Genomic DNA, 18987 nt, shown 5'->3' with positions numbered 1-18987 from the left:
TTTTGGGAATCATATAGCATGAAGATACTGAAGGAAAATTGCTGTATAGTGTGATAGTAGAGCTTAAACGTTTAGTGTTGCATGAGAAGAGAATGAGAAGTTCTTTCAGCACCTCCCTTATTCATTTTCATTGGAAAGTGCCTGTAGGGGCCTGTGTAAACTGCAAACAGTTTTGTTACAGTTTAAATGTCATGGCTTTAATTACAGCTTGCAGTTGCGGGGAGTCTTTTTCAGTCTGGGGCAACATTCTGGGGGTCATATGCCAGTGGAGAGTGGCTTAAAGCCTGCAGAGCAATGGATGTGACTTACCTTTTTACCTTCAAGTCACACAGAAGTAAGATGTAGGCATCTCGGCACCTCTCCACCCAGGCAAGCACGAAGCACCATCGGAATTCAAGGACACATTCCAGCCAGGCTAAAGCCCTCATATTATTTAGATATATCAGTTTGCAAAGGGATGTCTTTTGTTTTAAAACTCATTTTAGCCATTGTGGGGCAAACCCTGAGGGGCTGCTGGGTACCACTGTGAGCCAGTTAGATTTACACTATTATTATTTTAGTGGCCAGTTGGGAAAAAAGAGAGAACAAATCTTTAGTCAAATTGTTCCACTGGTGGAAATGGGATATGCAGTACTCATTGCCTGAGGGCCTATCTGGCAGCTTGCCATCACCTGCTCCCCGGTAATTTTATCAGATCTACAGATGCACTGTTATTATTGTTGTGTGCAAGTTTATTGGAATATAGCCTGAGAACCCTGATGGCGAATCTAACCTTGTACAATGTGTTCTTTCCAGTGCCATAGCCTCCATCTTAAGAGCCTGGTTAGACCAGTGCTCTGAAGACTTCCAAGAGCCACCCCATTACTTTTGTTTGAGAAAACTTTTGGATTATCTGACTCGGGTCATGCCTGGCTCGGACCCAGAAAGAAGGGCACGGCACCTGTTGGAGCAGTTTCAGAAGCAAGAGTTGGTGAAAAACAGTAAGTATTATCCTGGAATGTTACAAATAAATAATTACATGCTGCGTACATGTATCTGAAGAAGTGTGCATGAACACGAAAGCTCATACCAAGAACAAACTTAGTTGGTCTCTACTGGAAGGAATTTTTTTTATTTTTTTATTTTGTTTGGACTATGGCAGACCAACTTGCCTACCTACCTTTAACTGCATGCATTTGGACAGCTTTGGGATCAATAGGATTACAGTGGCCAAGAGGATTGTATACTTTATACTATATGCTTAGTAAATCTAAGTTATCTGCTGTTGTTCAGTGAGAGGTAGGAACTCAACTGGAGAATAGCCCTCTACCCAAGGCATCATGGATTTTGAAGAAGCTCAAACTCAGGACAAAAAGGAGAAATGAGCAAAGAGGAAGGCACATTTGGCAAATCCTCACCATGATCAACTCCCGCTTGGAAACCAATGTCCCCAGTGTGGAAGGATGTGTGGATCCAGAATTGGACTCCACAGTCACTTACAGACTCACTGCTAAGACTGTGTTAATGGAAGACAGCCTTACTCTGCCACAAGTGTCACCAAAAAAGAAGGAACTCAAGCATTCACCACCAAGTCATTTGCCTTGTGTTTCTTCATCATTGAAAATTATAAACACCAGCTCAAAATTCTATGCTGGAGATGTTGGCATGTAGGTAAAGGTAAGGTAAAGGACCCCTGGACAGTTAGGTCCAGCCAAAGGCAGCTGTGGGGTGCCGTGCTCATGTCACTTCAGGCTGAGGAAGCCAGCGTTTGCTCACAGACAGCTTTCCAGGTCATGGACTAAATCGCTTCTGGCAACGGGACACCGTGGCGAGTGCCAGAGTGCACAGAAACGCCATTTACCTTCCCGCTGTACTGGGTACCTATCTACTTGCACCAGTATGCTTTCGAACTAGCAGGAGCTGGGAGAGAGAAATGGGAGCTTACCACCCAATTGCAGGGATTCAAACTGCCAACCTTCCGATGGCCAAGAGGCTCAGTGGTTTAGACCATAGCAACCATTGACTCAATGCACAGATTTTTCACTTCTGAAAAGGCCTTCTAATGTTACTTTCCTGTGATCAAGCCAGCTTTTTTCAGCGACGGCATTTGTGTCATGAAACGTCTTTCCTTAGCTGCTGTCATGACAAAGGGAAGTGTCAGTGGTTGTTTTTTCCTATCTGAGTGGTGCATTGCTAACAGCCAAGGACAAAGGGAAAATTTATGTTACCAGGTCAAAGGGCCCACTGGAACAATTGTGAATAGTAGTGACACTGGAATGCTATGCGCTGTGTCAAGCCTGACAAATAGCCTTCCCCATCTCCCGAGACAGAAGGTTTCCTATGGGCAAAAATTAGCATTGCTAGAAGGCTATCGAAACCTGTGCAATGAACGCAACCATTTCAGTGACCAGCTTTCGCAGAAAGGCAGCAGGAAGTGGACAGGAAGCAACAGTGCAGGATAAGAAAACAATACAATACAATAAGGACCAGCCCTTCTGAACCCCTTTAAACCTCACCTACTTGAATGTTCCAGAAACTATGACCAAATTACGCTGTTAATCAGCTGTGGCGCCAAATTGCTATTATCTTTTGATTATCCTTTTTATTTTTTTAAGGCTGACTGCATCATACCTAAATGGTTCTTCTCGTCAGAAATTCCGGAGCCTACAAGTGTTGCTAATTTGTGTCTAATTATGTTCTTTTCTGGATTTGGTTCCAGCGGATCAAACAAAGGAAGTCTAAATACCAAGGTCTATAATTAGATATTCACAGGCTGAGCAATGGTTCCCACAGAACCTCCTAGGTACAGCAGGCAGGCTAGCACAGAAGCCTTGCCTCGAATTTCCCCATGAAAAGATTGAAGCATTTCTCAGCTGAGCTGCAGATGTTTCAGGGAGAACAATCCATCCAGATACTGAACACTTAAAGGAAGTTTGTAACAATAAAATACGAGTGGTGATAGTTTGGGGGAAAGATTGAAGCTGCTTGTGTTGGTTTTTTATTAGATGGTTGTGCTTCTATCACAAAGCAGAGGCATTGGCAACCTCCCTCCCACCATTGTGCATAACTAGAACTTGTTCATTTAATGATACACGTTTCTAAAATATTAGAAGAGACTGTCAGCTTAGGCAGTCTATGCAACACAGGCCAGGCTCCAAATCTCTGTGGAACTAATTCTTGGGACGGGGGCCTTTCAAAATATTAGTTTTCCTTAAACAGTGGCCCCCAGTCCCTCGCCACATGATGTGCTGCTTCTGAAATTGAGGGGAGTTTCCCAAGCAGCTTGTAATGGGATGTGGGTGTAGATGGGGTGGTGTGTGGGGTGTGTGTGTGTGTGTGTGTGTGTGTGTGTGTGTGTGATGGTTAAAGCTATTCAAAGGAGGGAGGGGAGAAAGTTTTAAATTCCACTGGGTTTGGGCAAGTGTGGGGCCAAATAGCTTGCTTGATGCTGGTCATGGGCTCCAACAATCCTCATGGTTGGACCTTTTAAGGATCTTTTTTGCCTCTTGCCCTGGAACTTCAGGACTGGTACTTCAAGTGAGACATTCTGCACACTGACCCACCTGAACAAGGTTTACTCAACTCTGAGAGGTGAATGAAGCATAGAACCAACCGGGATGGAAATTGTTTGGAGACCAGGGGGAGGGGGTTCTGTGAGAAGAGTTGGGGTGCTGAGGGATAGATGTTCCTACCCCACAATAAAGAATTACGCTAAGAAGCCTTTTTGTCCTTTACCATTTTCACACATTTGCCAGTGTATTCTGCAACATGTCAGTGATACAATAATAGCGGATTAGTGATGGATTTATACTAATCAGGCATAGGCAAACTCGGCCCTCCAGATGTTTTGGGACTACAACTCCCATCACCCCTAGCTAACAGGACCAGTGGTAAGGGATGATGGGAATTGTAGTCCCAAAACATCTGGAGGGCCGAGTTTGCCTATGCCTGTACTGTACTAAACCATCCACGCATCATTCCGCTTTATTAGTTCTGCGATGCTTCTCATGGCTGCCTGGAAGGGCACTCTTGCACTGTACTGCAACAAAAAGTGGGACAAAAATCACCTTGGGACATTTGTAGTATAACAAGTTCCAAGACTCACAGGGTTATTGTGAATATAAAATCAGAAAACTTAATGTTTAAATGATTTACACTTGTTTCAGACTTTTAAAATGTTGTGTTTTAAACTGTTGTGACCTGTCTTGGGACCTTAGGATGAAGGGTGGGTGAATTAATAATAGTAATAATAATAGTAATAATATCGGTTGAAAGAAGAGTGGGATCAAAATGTGATAAATAAATAACACAATCAGTTCCTATAGTTACCGGTAACCTCTTCTGAAATATATGGCTTAGAAGCAAGGATTTGCTGAATCTCTTTGAAATGATGTTTGGACTTAACAGAAGAAAGTCTGTTTTCTCCTGACCCAAGTCCATTTTAGTAAGATAATGTGTCCTCAGTGCAGGAGATTCCCAGCCCTTCTGCCACAATCTTCTATCTGCCCTTCTGATGTTCAGGCTCCCCATGAGATTCTCCTGCTTCAACATAAGGTGGAGGTCATCATTATTATCTGTAGCATAGGCCTACTGTGCCAAACTCCTCAGGGCTATGCTGGGGATGTAAGAGGCTACGTTTGGTTCACTTTTTACAGCGGACCAATACAATCCACATTCCCAAACGTACTTACAAATTAGAACATAAATCCCAGTTGGATTGTGGCCTTCTCTCGATTTTGCAGTGCGCCTTTTGATGTGCAAGAAAGTGTTCACAAAAATATATTTTATATCGAAAATGTGTATTTTCCAGAAAGAAGCCTGGAAAAATGAGTTTTTTTATGTAAAAGTGCATACAAATTGTGAACAATTTAACTGTGGACTTTTCATGCATTCTTTCCAAATATCATTAAAGCAGAATCCTTTTGCCTACAATTGGTCCTTGACTTTTCTTTCCCATTCTCTCTTTCAGTTATTGAAACCATATGCTTGCTTTTTGTCTCAGTATATACTCAGCCTAACGGGGTCCCAGTTACAGGTAGGTAGCCGTGTTGGTCTGCCATAGTCAAAACAAAATAAAAAATAAAAATATTCCTTCCAGTAGCACCTTAGAGACCAACTAAGTTTGTTCTTGGTATGAGCTTTCATGTGCATGCACACTTCTTCAGCTTGAGTAGGTTATGTTTTGCTGTATCTCACAGTATTATTACATTCTGGACAGATGGGATTCATGATGCCTTTGCCCTTGAAGAAAAAATGGAGATGAGTGGATCAGTAGAGTTCTCTTCTTTCCCAGAAGACCTTGTGGCAGAGCAGCTAACCTACATGGATGCTGTAAGTATAACATATGCTTCAGAACGTGATTCTGAAATGTGTGCTGTGGAGAAGGCACAAATTGCTGCTGGACTCATCCCAGGCCACACTGTTAGATCAGGAAGGAGACGGTTCCTAATTGTTCCCACAACTTGGGACAGTTGTGCTTCCTCATTTGTGTTGTCTTGTGTTGGTGGGTGGGACCCAATAAGGTCAATTCCTCAATCATCAAAGGTGGTTCCTTTTCCTGTAGCCTTTGACCCCCTTAGACCTAATTGCAAGCACTGTGGCCGTTTTCCTTCCCTCTTTGGACTGAAGACAATTCTGAGTCCTCCGCTTGCTTACTGAACTGCGGGTGGAATCGGTCCTTAGTGAACTAGACCTTGTGGGGAAGGGGGCTGTTAGATTACTTCCAATTACATGTCTGCCATGTTGTTTTGTGCGTGCTGAGATTGTTTGCAGTTGTCAGAGCCTAAACAACTTTGCCCTCCAAATTATCCTCAGGGTCCTCTGTGAGTTTTGTTGGTGAACACTCTCCCAATGTCTGACTATTATTTGGTACATTTAAAAAACAACAACAACACTCAGCAAAAGCGTTAGACATTCAATTTTTTTTCAGTAGCAGTCAACACCTGTCAGGATCCATCAGGACAAGTGCAATTGGCATGCTATAGGTAAATTTCAATGTCAAATTTTGATTCCAGTCTTCAGACATCTAACTTCTATATTAAAATTTCAACATAAAAAAATTAACTTTCTGTAACTGAAAATATGCAGGGTGTCAATTTTTTGGAGGGGGAGTTCATTTTAGTTCTATTTTTCTAGTTAAATGGTGAAGCAAGTAAATGATACCTTGGGATAGCTCTGCTGGTAGAGCATGAGATTCTTAATCTCACAGGTTGTAGGTGCAAGCCCCACGTTGGGCAAAAGAGCCCTGAATTTTAGAGGGTTGGACTAGATGACCCTCATGGTCTCTTCCAACTCTTACATGTCTATGATTCTATGACTTTGTGATATTCATCTTGCATCGTGTTTGTAGACATAAAGTTGTACTAGGTTACTAGCAGTGGAGGGCATTAGTCCCATTAGGGCAAAATGGGACATTATCCCCCCCCCCCCAATCCTAAGTCTGCCCTCAGCCAGCCCCTACCAGCCTGCCTTCTTCCTTACAACCACTCCGGGGCAGCTGCACTGGCTGCCATATTCCTCCTCCTTGGTCTCAGTGCTTCCATCTTAGCACTTAGCTGGGAGGAGAATGGGGACAAAATTAACACATTGGCTCTGGCTATGCCTTTGGTGGCCTTCCTGACTTCTGCCCTACCAGCTGCAATGGACACAAGTTCCTGTGGGTTACAAGTTGCCCATGAACTGGAAGCAAAAAAGTAATCGAAATAGCTGCAAAATACCGTACTGGCCCAAATATAAGCCGCACCAGAATATAAGCGCATCTTTAAAATTCAAGGGGCGGGGGAGAAGAAAAAAGGCAATACCCAAATATAAGCTGCTCCTTTAAAATTCCGTTTTACTGTATGTCTGTTTCAGAAGCGATATCATAAAAGCCAATTTTTGTGAGGTTGCAAATTTAAACCGCACTTTAACTTTTCACGGTCGAATTTTTTTTGGGGGGGAGCGTGGCTTATATTTGGGCCAATACGGTAATACAGGTATGCCACAGCATATTAACAGATGATAGCCAAATTCAGACATAATATAAAACCATAGTTTGAGCTTCCAAAGCAGCAGACCACAATTTAGAGCTGTTTGTCACCAGGAAATAGATGTTTGCTTGCTTCCTTTGGTAGTGTTGTACTTTTGACTAATGAATGAGCCCTCAATAAATGATCAAACTCAATAGATGACCTAACTCTACTCATGTGTGGCCAATTGAAAGCATCAAAATGTTTATGAAAGCAGACTGGTAGAAGTCTGGTCTGCTTCTGCAGGTTTGAAATATTCATCTTGATTCCATACCAAAGCAATTTGGCCAACCACTTCTCACTGCTGGTGGATGGAATGAAAATGATAAATGGAATTCCAGTTGTCAAACTATTGTTTAATTGATATCAGATAGGACCCAGCTTGGCATTTAGATTCCAGATTTACTTTTTAGAATGCAGATTCACTTTTTGGAATGTTTAGAAAATGTAGCCTGTTTCCCTAATAATGGAGTAATTCAGACAAAAATAGCTGAGAAAAATAAATAAAAATAAGACCGAATGTGGCAAACCAAACTGATTTTCCCACTGCTAAAGAGTCAAACTTCTTTTTAAACTGAACAGTGTCTTAGCTCTCCATTAGTGGGAAATGCTGCACCAAACAAAGGTTTGGGTGTATACATAATTCCTGGAGTTGCATAATTGAACCCTCATTGTCACTTTGCCAAGGAAGAAAAGCTGTTTAAAGCCAGGGAGGCGAACCTCTTTCAACCACAGTGCTACTACATTCTGTTGTACGCAAGATTTTTTGTGTGGGGACACATGGTGGTAATGGGTGGAACCAGATGCAAAAAGTGGGTGGAGCAGTGGATGTGATCCTTTCCTACTGTCAAGAGTGTGTGTCAGGAATAAATCACACAGAGTGAAGTTATTTATTAGGAGAAACAAGGTCAACTCAAGAACGCCAGAGTCTTCTCTGTAGGTCTTGCCCCTATGAGGCAGTCTTCCCACAACTGCCTAAATCTCCTCCTCCCGTGGGTCCTTCCCAAGCAACCTGAGACTACCCAACACACCTGTCTCTGCTCCTCCCTCTTCATACCTCTTCTGGTCCTGGGAGACCAGGGGGGAGGGGAGCTTGTTGCCGCAGGAGGGGGAGACCCCTTGGCTTCTTCACCAGCCTGACTCCTCTCTGCCTCTGCCTCTGAGTCTGGGCTTCTCTCTGCCACAGCCTCTCCCTGCTCACTAAAACCTGTGTTCAGCTTCCGACACCTCCTCCTCCCTGACTTCTCCCCCTGACCACCCAGCGTCGTCCCACCACCACTTCCTGGGCTCTGAGCCTCTTCCCTTGGGGGTCCCCCAGCTGGTGTCTCCCACCATTCCAGGACACCTACAGTCTCCATGCCAGACACACAAAGGTCAGAGGTTTCTACATCCATCTCTCCATCCAAGCAAACAAGAGGCCTTAGCAGAGCTCAAGGACACTTTCCAGTCATTCAGTACTCTTGGGGTGGGGAGTAGGGCTGGGGAGAGATGTAGCCTAGGGAGACCCAAGGGCCAGAGAGCGAGGCCTGGGGCCCTCATTAGCCTCCAGGGGCCCTCAGGAGCTCCCTGCTCCTGGTTCAGAGGCAGTCCTATAGCTGCCAGGAGGTGGGGCAGCAGGAGCAAAAGCAGTAAGCTGCAGGTCAGTTGCTGCCTTGCTGCAGTTTGTGGGGACAGGAGGTATCGCGATTTGCCTCAGGTGATGAATTGTTTTTGATTGGCCCTGTGATTCATGCCTAAGCACAGGGTGTGAATAATTCTTGCTCTTGAGCACACCAAAAGGCAGACCCTTTTGTTAAGTTCTTGAGTGTGAAATGCACCTCCAGGGGGTACATTCAGGGGGAAATGTGCCTCATTTGCCCCAAGCTTAGGGGAAGTCTGCTGCACAGATGTGCATTTCAGTGGGGATTATGAAGAATATTGTGCTGATAATACATATTTTGTGTTGTTGTAGAAACTGTTTAAAAGAGTGGTGCCCCATCACTGCTTGGGCTGCATCTGGTCTCAGAGGGATAAGAAAGAGAACAAGCACTTGGCCCCCACCATCAGAGCCACCATTGCCCAGTTCAATTCGGTGACCAAATGTGTTGTCAGGACCATCTTGAATGGAAAAGAGTTGAAAACGCAACAGCGAGCCAAGATCATAGAGAAATGGATCAATATTGCACATGTAAATATGCATTTTGTTCAAACTGTCTCCCTGGAAAAAAAGAGATAATCTGTCTTCATTACAGGAAACATCAGTGCCGTGGTTCTTTTGATTTAATATTTTCATTAACGCTAAGCAAATGTGTTTTTTGTTCTTCTACTCTAGGGACGCGGGTGGTGCTGTGGGTTAAACCACAGAGCCTAGGGTTTGCTGATCAGAAGGTCAGCGGTTCGAATCCCCGCGACGGGGTGAGCTCCCGTTGCTCGGTCCCAGCTCCTGCCCACCTAGCAGTTTGAAAGCACGTCAAAGTGCAAGTAGATAAATAGGTACCGCTCTGGCGGGAAGGTAAATGGCATTTCTGTGTGCTGCTCTGGTTTGCCAGAAGCGGCTTGGTCATGCTGGCCACATGACCTGGAAGCTGTACGCTGGCTCCCTTGGCCAATAAAGTGACTCGGACATGACTGGACCTAATGGGCAGGGGTCCCTTTACCTTTACCTTACTCTAGGGTAGCTTTGGAAGTTGTAGTAGTAGTTGTAGTAGTAGTAGTAGCAGCTAATAATCGTATTTCTGTTCATCCAGCCTTTCCCTATTCATCAAAGGCATCCCATATGGTTACCCCATGTTATTCCCAAAACTGCCACCTAAGGTAGTCTATATGGAGAGACTATAAATGGCAGTATGCTAGCCGTCAAGGGAAGTACGCTGAATTAGCATTTGTCAACCAAATTTGCTTTTTGGGTAGCTTTTTGGTTTCCCTGCTTTTCCATGGCCAGAACCTTCTATTTGATGATGAGGAGTGTTGTGTGACATGAAAGTAACACAAAAGCTTCCGCAGGAGACAACGATATGAATATGTTTTTGAATAAATGTTCTTTAGTTTTCTTCAGCTTGGTCATAGAGGCCCACTTTTACTAATCTTTTAACTGGAAGAGCTGGAAACTATTAAACTGAATCAGCACCATTGCCACACACACACACACCAAAAGTTAAAAGTGAAGAAAACAAGAACAAGGTGCCAAAATCTACATTAATGCTTATTTTTAGATGCTGGAAAGAGCCAGGGAGAGACACTCTCTCTCTCTAAAGTGCTCAATATTTGTTCAGGTGGTTTTAGCAGTAAGAATTTACAGCAGCTGCCATACCCTAAAACAGGAAATCACCCATCGGTGTGTAATAATTGATATTTAACCCTCTTCTGTTTCTTAACCACCTCTTCTGCAGGAATGTAGGATCCTGAAGAATTTTTCCTCCTTGAGGGCCATTGTGTCAGCACTACAATCCAATTCCATCTATCGGTTAAAGAAGAGTTGGGCTTGTGTCGCAAAGTAAGACTTTACCACCTCTTCATTGCAATGGAGAGCAACCTTGTGAACTGTTGTTGATCTTGCTGCTCCAGTGTGTGGGTCTCATGCCCAGTTCCTCCACAGTTGATTAGAGGGTCCAGGAGGAGGCGACGGGGTGTGAGAGGCAAAGGTGGCCAATAGCCTCAAGAGCAGTCCTCCTAATTGTGCTGATTAGTGAAAATCTCTATCAGGAGAATATTGCCAGCTCCAGGCTGGCCAGTTAGGACAAGGAAGCTCCCTTGCCTGATGTGGTCGGTTTCCAGCAGTTCCTTCCCTTGACCAGAGTTGGGAGATGGTGGCATACAAGCTGAACCCCGATCTGACATCTCTCCAGTCCCCAGACTGAGAAAGTCAATAGTCAAGACCTTCCAATATCTGTGACTGGTACCTGTAAGTTTTCCCCTCTGGTCACATAGCAGCTGTAAGGGTTGAGGAGCTTCATCAGGAAAAGTTCATGGAAAGGAGGGATTAACCCACACACCCTTCACACAACTGTGTGCTATGAATTGGAGCCCATCCCCAGTGGGTGCTATTACAAACTTTTAAGAAAACAGGAGACGATCTGTGGTCACATATCTTTCACAGCCATCTCCTTTTGGGTCCCAAGTCCAGCCACGGGCTCAGGTTCTGACAAGACAACAGTAACACCACAGTCTAATCTCAACACGTTTAGCTTTTAATTTGTTTTGGGATATCTGAGAACCTCAGTTTTCAATCAGTTTCTTTTCTACACAGGGACAGGATGTTGATGTTTGAGGAGCTGTCAGAAATTTTCTCGGATCACGACAACTATTTGACAAGCCGGGAATTGCTAATGCGGGTGAGAAGTAGTGGATATGTCAGTGGTGCATTAAAACATTGCTTTTTAAAACCTTGTGAGCTCCCCCCCCCCCAAATGTACAAATGTGATGGGCTCCACTTGGATCAAAATGGAACCAGACCTCTGATATTTACCATTGTAAAAGTCATAGAGTGGCTGTTAAACTGTGTCCATGGGGAAAGCCAACAACAAAACCTGAAATGCCACTGATTTGGGATAACTAATCCCTTAAAGGGGACGGTCTGAGTTTTCTGTTCTATTCAACTGAAATGGGATAGAAGATATTGACAAGCACTCAGAAACCATGGAAAGCCAGTGGAATATTCAAATATATGTACCACAGGAAAACTCATATGCAAAGGTTGACAAAATATAGATGTGCAAACTAATGCTTGGAAACCTTAGTGAGCTATTTTATGAATATGTTTTTTTCTTTTAATATCAGAAAACTGTTGGAAAGAATAATCAATTAGATGGATGGGAAATCTATGGAGAAAAAGCTGCATTGGCAGAAGTGTTACTGTACATGTCAACAGGAGTATTGTGTGCAATAAATTAAAAACTTTAGGAGGAACAAAACTAATTGCAAAATCACTGTGTATAGAAATACCTATTCAAATAAGAAATAGAGTACTTAAAACATGCACACATACACGGCCAAAGCTCTGAGAACAATTTTGAGCTTGATGTGGAGGCAAAATGTGAAAATGTTAACTAGGTAAATGTTCATTCAGATCATGGCAAAGAGACAGCTTTTTTGATATGATAATTATGCCTTGCAACAGTTAGCTATAGAGCTTATAATAGAAGTGGCGACCCATAAATAAATATTGAGTTGTGCCCAGAATCTGGAAATGTTAAGTGTCACCAGAATGCTTGGAAATAGTGATCACAGTACTCTGAAATTCAATTTATAATGAATAGAAAATTGCCCAGGAAGGCCAGCAAAGTTTCATTTAATTTCAGTGGAAGGAAATTCACAAAAATGAGAGGCTTCATTAAAATAAAGTTGAAGGAGAGAGGGAGTTGGACTAGATGACCCTCAGGGTCCCTTCCAGCACCACAATTCTAGGATTCTATGACATGTTTGTAAGTTATTTAAACTTAAATTTATACCATGGATTAGAGAGGGTGTGGAACCACCCAAAGGACAACAACATAGCTAAATAATAGTGTGACAGGAGCCATAAAAATTGTGGTGTGTGGTGAATTCAGATGAATCCTGAAACAAAATGGGGCATTTTTAAGGGATTCTGGGCTTGTTCAAGGCACCCTGAACTAAAGCAGGGGCCTGAAGCACTTAGTGGTGCTTTGGATGTATAATTGCATATTAAATTGGATGTTTTAAAAAATGCTACAGACAAGGATCTGCTAAAAGCAAAACTAATGTATGCAAGCTTATCATATAATGAAAACTAGGTGAGTTAGAGTTGTGAATGAAGTAGAGAAGCTAAATGAATTATTTGCTCCAATCTCCATTGTGGGGGATGTTGGAGAAAGACCCACATCTGAATCTTTGTTTTCAGGGAAGGCATCGGAGAAGCAGTGTCAGACCCCTACAATTGCACATCAAAGCAGCCTAGGGAACAATGGCAATAGGTTAATCAGCCTGTGCCAGAAGTTCCAAAAAAAAGTGTTGTGAAATATGGCTTCCATTCATACAGTTCTCGGGAAAGTGCTCTCCAGGGCTGCAGTTGCTGGAATGTAAAAGCAAGCATTTTCATTTCCTGACTGTCTCCTTGTTAGTCAGCAGACCAGAGATATTAGTCATCATATCCCAGTGCAAGTGTACAAGAAAACTGGTGTTTTTCTTAATACGGCATTATATAACAGGGGAGATGTTTATTAGAACATATTTTAAAGCAAGTTAGGAACAAGATGTTTAAGAAGAGAGAAAATGTTAAGTGTTTAGAAGTGAGAAAGTTGTAGTCCAGATGTGTGTGACTTGGAGAAGATGGGGGATTGGCAGGACTCATGAACTGGCCTATAAATATTTTGCAAACAAGCTTATGGCATTTTGGAATAGCCATTCTTCACAATGCCAGGAAACACAGATTTTTGAACCTCTTTCTTTCACTTTTTTTCAGCAGTAAGCAATGTTTTCTGGACCTGAGAGAACAGTACATTAGTTTGCAACTGGTATGAGAAATGTTTGCAAGCCTGTTTAGTAGCCTCTTTTGTTACTTGCCCTTCTGTTCACACTATAGGAAGGAACGTCTAAATTTGCAAATTTGGACAGCAGCGTGAAAGAGAACCAGAAGAGGACTCAGAGGAGACTTCAACTGCAGAAAGATATGGTGAGCCTCGTCCCTTTCATTTTCTCTATGAGATAATCATAATATTAAGGAATTAAGATTTAGAGCAGAAGTTGCCCTTTTCTGAAGAATATAAAAATAGAGCAATTGCAAAAACAGGCTTGGAAATCTCCTAGTCCTGATGCGAATATAATGGTTTGGGTTTAGATGAAATTGAAAACCACTGTTTTCATTTCATGAATGAGCCTGCCCAATCCTTGGGCTCACAGGCATCCTGTCCTGTTTCTTCCTCTTCCATGCCTGGGAGAAGATTGAAACCTCCTGCTTTTAAACCACAGCTCCCTGTGACATCAGAACTCAGGGAAATGTGGTTGGTTTAAGCTGCAATTTGAGAACAAGCCAGGATTGGAAACCATCCCCTTGGGAAACAAATCAGAACCAGTGTTTTGTTTAAAACAAATAAATTAAGATAAGCCTCAGAAGTTAAAACATATACTCTGGGACCAAAATTATTTTATATTACAGTATATTTAAAATCTGATGTGGGAGGAGGCATTGATCACAGTCAGCTTATGTTGAAATGACACCAGACACTATTTGGAAACTCAGCTCTTGCCTTTTAAGTCTTCAGGCAGTTGGTATTTTGCTGTATTGCAGAGTTTCTCAGCCTATAATCTGTGCAGTCTTGGGTTCCTGCAAAGCTTATCAGGTGATCCTCATGAAAAGATGTAGAATGGTTGACAAGCTTCCTTGGAACAGAGCTTTTCAACCACCACACTCCAATCATTACCCCTGGCCATTGGCTGGAGCTGTTGGGAGTTGGAGTTCAACAACATCTGAATGGCCATAGATTCCCCACTGCTGTCTTGGGTAGACGTAAAGGGGAAAGCTTGTCATGTGCAGCCACGTTCTAAGAGGGCAAGAAGGTTCCTATGAGTAGGTACTCAAAGCCTTGAAGGGCTTTGAATTGGACCCACAAACCAATTGGTAGCTGTTGAGGCTGAGGAAAGGTGGGTGACTTGTTTCTGCTGTCATCCTGTGCAGGGTGTAATGCAAGGCACTGTTCCTTACCTTGGTACTTTTCTGACTGACCTGACAATGCTTGACACAGCCCTCCAGGACTACGTGGAGGTAGGTTACACAACAGACCTATGAGCCTGCTTTCTGAACGTGGTTGGTAGCCATTCCTATAACAGTCAGAGAGGGGAGGGGGGAGAAATGCCAGAAGCAGAGGCAAGTGGAATCTTTATTAGGAAATAAATGGAGATTGCTATCAAATGGAATTTAAAGTGGGGAGTTCTCCCAACTATACATCAAAAATGCAGTTTGTTTCCAAATCAGGTAGGAAGGCATTTCCTTTCAGATTATTTGGATTTAAATTGTGTAAACCATTTTCCCGCCTGCAATGTTATCTAAGATGATCTAGCTCATAACTGTTCTGAGAGCAGCAGGGGTCTTTTTCATGCCCAAGATGGCTGTTTTCGATGCTTTGGTTGTATTTTTTTAAACCACCATTCAATTTTTATTTTTAAACTGCTCTGAAAACTGACGTTGAAGAGCAATATAGAAATCTATTAAATGAATGTTAGTGCATGTAATCCCAAAGATTGCGAACAGAAAGAATATGGGTGTCCTGGATTATATGTAAATTACTTAATTGGAATGCTTTTGTGCAATATTATTCTGAAAGCTGAGTTCTTCTGAAATCTACAGAATAATAGTATCCACATTAAGGTAGAAATACCCAGGAGCCAATTCACATGGATAATTGTCCTCATCCGAGCATCCCAGGCTGTGGGCTAGCAACCTGGAATCCTGCAGCCAGTCTCCGTTCATATGAAGGCGGTGTTTGTGAGAAGCAACATCTCCACGCAGAGCACGGCGGCCCAACTATTCCTACCAAGTGGGCTGCAATAGTACTTCAACACAGAACCCGTAGGTCGCACACTGCCATGTCACATGAGGGTGCGGTGGAGTGATCCCCACATTTAATGGCTCTCCCCCCCCCCCAGCCCTCATGCTGCCTTCCCAAAGCCTACTAAGTAGGCACCAGGCTTTGGGAAGGAGGTGTGAGGCTGTGGCAGGGTCGTAGAGGTCTCCCACCTCCTTCCCAAAGCTGGGAAAGCACTAATTAGGCTTTGGGAAGGAGGAAGGAGGACTCTAGGACCCTGTCACAGCCCTCATGTCTCCTTCCCCAGCTTTGGGAAGGCAGAGCAAGGGCTGTGTGGGTCAAATGTTGGGCCTCCTGTTGAACCACCCTGACATAGGGGCTTTACCAGTAGTGTAATGGAGGGAGGATGCGGCTCCAGGACTTTTATTCAGAGCAGAGACTGTGATACTGTCCACAGAACCACCAGCTTAGCTCAAGGTCAAGCGACTGAAGGACTGGTGACAAGACTTTCAGTTTGTGGCAGATTGGAGTAGCCAGTATGGTGCCCTCCCCCTGCAGCCCCAGGGATGATGGGAGCTGTAGTCCAAGCATATCTGGAGGGCTTGAAAGATTAGTCCTTTTGAAAAGCAAGGAAAAGCTGTGATCCTATAGCAAAATACATTTGAAAGCAACTATTTTACTGTTAAAAACTCTATAATTATTAAATTGAGAACATATCGACAAATGGATTTTGAAACCAATCCTTGCTCTCTCTGTTTCTTGCAGGGAGGGCTAATAAATTTTGAAAAGAGAAGGCGGGTAAGTTTGCTTTTTCTTTACCATGTTCCCTGGCTGATCTGCACCTCATCCTCTTTTTGGCTTCAGAGGCAGGCAGGAGATGACACAACTAGATAAACTTGCAAATGGAACTGCAAGGCCGCCTTCAGGGGACATCAGGCACAGCTGGGAAACTTCCTCCTAATCCAAACCTGGAAGCTTTGAAACCAATTGGTTGCTTCCCTACTTCTCCCCCCCCCCTGTTCTGATTAGTTACACAAAGAAAAAACTCTTCCTATAAATTAAGTTTTGCAGTGTTAGGAAGACATCGCTGAAGATATCCAGGGCATGCGTAACATTAAAAAAAAAACCAGTATTTGGAGGGGGGGTGTTCCAATGCTTAAAGTGGATTTTGAATTATTGTATTTAAATTAGTTTTGGCTTTCTGCTTGCACCCCACTTCTGCCCATGCTTGGAGCTAAGGATCATCCCTCTTGCTTTATAGCTCCAGTGTTGGGGGGGGGGGGGGAGCCCTGGAGGAAGCTTGTATTGCTTGCCAGAGCCTGACTGACCTCTTGTAAAACCCTACATATACTGTACAGCACTTCAGCATAGCCTACAGGTATATGGCACGGAGTGCCCCCTTAGGTCCATTCATTTTGTTGAAGCAGCAGTTTGAGCACCTTTCACAACCAGGCTGCATGCTATTGTAGGTGGATCTGTGTCATGCCATTTTTAACTTCTCTGATTGTCCTGTAGTTTTCTGCCACTCTGGTCTGTTAGCAACTCTGTGTTTAACTTTGTTCCCATAGTCTTAATTCTTTTATTTCATATTTCAGGAGTTTGAAGTAATTGCTCAGATTAAACTTTTACAATCTTCCTGCAATAGTTATTGCATGACTTCAGACAGAAAATTCATTCAGTGGTTCAAGAAACAGCGGCATTTAACAGAGGAAGAAAGGTGAGGTGAAACATTTCTATATGGTAGATTCCCCTCCCCACCCATCTCTCTCTCTCCCTCTCTGTGTGACCATCTTTTACATTTACCTTTTTTTTACCTTATATTGGTAAGAGGGGTGTACTTGTACTCCCATTTCACCAGGTGGAAATATTCCAGGAAGGGGCATCGCTGGGGGGGGGGGTGGTAGGGGCGGTACGCCCCGGGTGATAGGGGAGGGGGGGGGACAAGCGGAGGTCCCTCCCGCCACTCCCATGCGCTGCTGCTCCCTCCGTCACCCCGGGAGCAGCAGCGCACGGCCAAGCGAGCACCCCGTCCATGCAGCGCTGCTGCTTCTGGGGTGACCGGCGGTGCATGGGGAGCGGCAGGAGGGGCCGCCGCTTGTCACCCCCACACGCCACCGCTCACTCCGTCGCCCCGGGAGCAGCAGTGCACAGCGTGTGCGGTGCTGCTGCTCCTGGGGCAACAGAGCGAATGGCGGCACATGGGGGTGACAAGCGGCAGCCCCTCCCGCCACTCCCACGCACCGCCACTACCTCCGTCACCCTGGGAGCAGCAGCGCACAGCCTGACAATGGAGTGCGCCTGTGCGACATTTTGTACAGATGCACTCCGCCGTCGGACCGCCGCTTCTGCGGCCCCCTTTTGAGCCGCAGAGTGAAAAGGTGGCTTGTGGGGCTGCTGTGCGTGATCGGTGGGGAGCCACCGATAACACTCAGCAGCCCCACGAGCCGCCTTTTCACTCTACGGCTTAAAAGGGGGCTGTGGAATGTGACGTCACAACACCCTGCCCCTGGGGCATTTTCTTTCGTCGCCCCGGGTAGTGCGGAGCCTTCCTCTGCCAGTGGTTCCAGGGGTAGCACTACTGGGTTTAGTCTGGATGAAAGAGCACTAGAGTCTTATAGTGGCTTTGTAATTTGTTTATTTGCAAGCAAGCAAACAAAACTTATTCAAAGTAGTGATGGAGGAAGATTTTGTTCACTATGCATTTTAAAGTGAACTAACCATATTCATACCTCCCAGACCAATACACAGATCAGATTTTAGTCAAAATAAATTAAAAAATGTAATTAAAAAATTGTCCAGTAGCACCTTAGAGACCAACTAAGTTTTTCCTGGGTATAAGCTTTCATGTGCATGCACACTTCTTCAGATACACTGGAACAGAAGTCACCAGACCCTTAATATAACAGTCGTTAACAGATTTACCATGCCCATTGAGTCAACCACCCATCTCTTACTACGCTTCTGAGAAAAACCCCAACCCACATTCCCACTATATATTTTATGCTGTGAGCCACCCTGAGATCTGTGGATGAAGGGCAGTATTCAAATGCATTAAATAATAATCATTCATAGCCAAAATGTTGCTTTGATTCAGGCACTTTATTTCACGTTTAGCAAGATTTTAATGTAGTCCTAACTCCAAGGTGACCTCCATTTTGCAGCTATGCCCTCTCCTGTGAGGTGGAGGCGGCTGTTGACACAACGACCACATCACCAAAACCTCGGAAGAGCATGGTGAAGCGGCTTAGCCTGTGAGTACAGCTTAAGGGCGTTGGTGTGGGCTTGGGTGAACAGTGCTATGAATAACCACCCTCACCTCCAGAGAGGAGCTCACTCACACCTTCTCCTTCCCCTCTGTTCCTTTAGCCTGGTGTGATGTGGCAGCTAAGCCAAGGTTTGGTTTCTGGGATCATGGTTAAGCTCCCTCCTCCTTAACCACAGCCTGTAGGCAAAGAACAAACCTTGTGCATCTGTGCTAAACTATGGTTTAGCTTATAGAATCATGCAAGTTACTCACATTTACTTAATTCCATTTTAAAAGCAAG

The 18987-nt window shown here is 44.1% G+C and overlaps 1 protein-coding gene across 4 annotated transcripts in view; it reads left to right on the top strand.

Moving 5' to 3' along the window:
* Positions 1-18987, top strand: part of RGL1 (ral guanine nucleotide dissociation stimulator like 1) — a 107280-nt gene that overhangs the window by 79124 nt on the left and 9169 nt on the right. For all 4 annotated transcript variants that reach the window (XM_033151170.1, XM_033151167.1, XM_033151169.1 and 1 more), the window contains 10 exons: positions 796-980; positions 5198-5310; positions 8938-9153; positions 10355-10458; positions 11212-11296; positions 13504-13593; positions 14596-14682; positions 16208-16240; positions 17038-17159; positions 18604-18693. In XM_033151170.1, coding sequence (XP_033007061.1) covers positions 796-980; positions 5198-5310; positions 8938-9153; positions 10355-10458; positions 11212-11296; positions 13504-13593; positions 14596-14682; positions 16208-16240; positions 17038-17159; positions 18604-18693 — 1125 coding nt within the window. The remainder of the gene's footprint in view (positions 1-795; positions 981-5197; positions 5311-8937; positions 9154-10354; positions 10459-11211; positions 11297-13503; positions 13594-14595; positions 14683-16207; positions 16241-17037; positions 17160-18603; positions 18694-18987) is intronic.

Source organism: Lacerta agilis, chromosome 6, assembly GCF_009819535.1.
Source record: "Lacerta agilis isolate rLacAgi1 chromosome 6, rLacAgi1.pri, whole genome shotgun sequence".
Classification (NCBI taxonomy): domain Eukaryota; kingdom Metazoa; phylum Chordata; class Lepidosauria; order Squamata; family Lacertidae; genus Lacerta; species Lacerta agilis.
The sequence above is the reverse complement of the archived record's forward strand: the minus strand, read 5'-3'. Positions and strand labels throughout refer to the sequence as shown.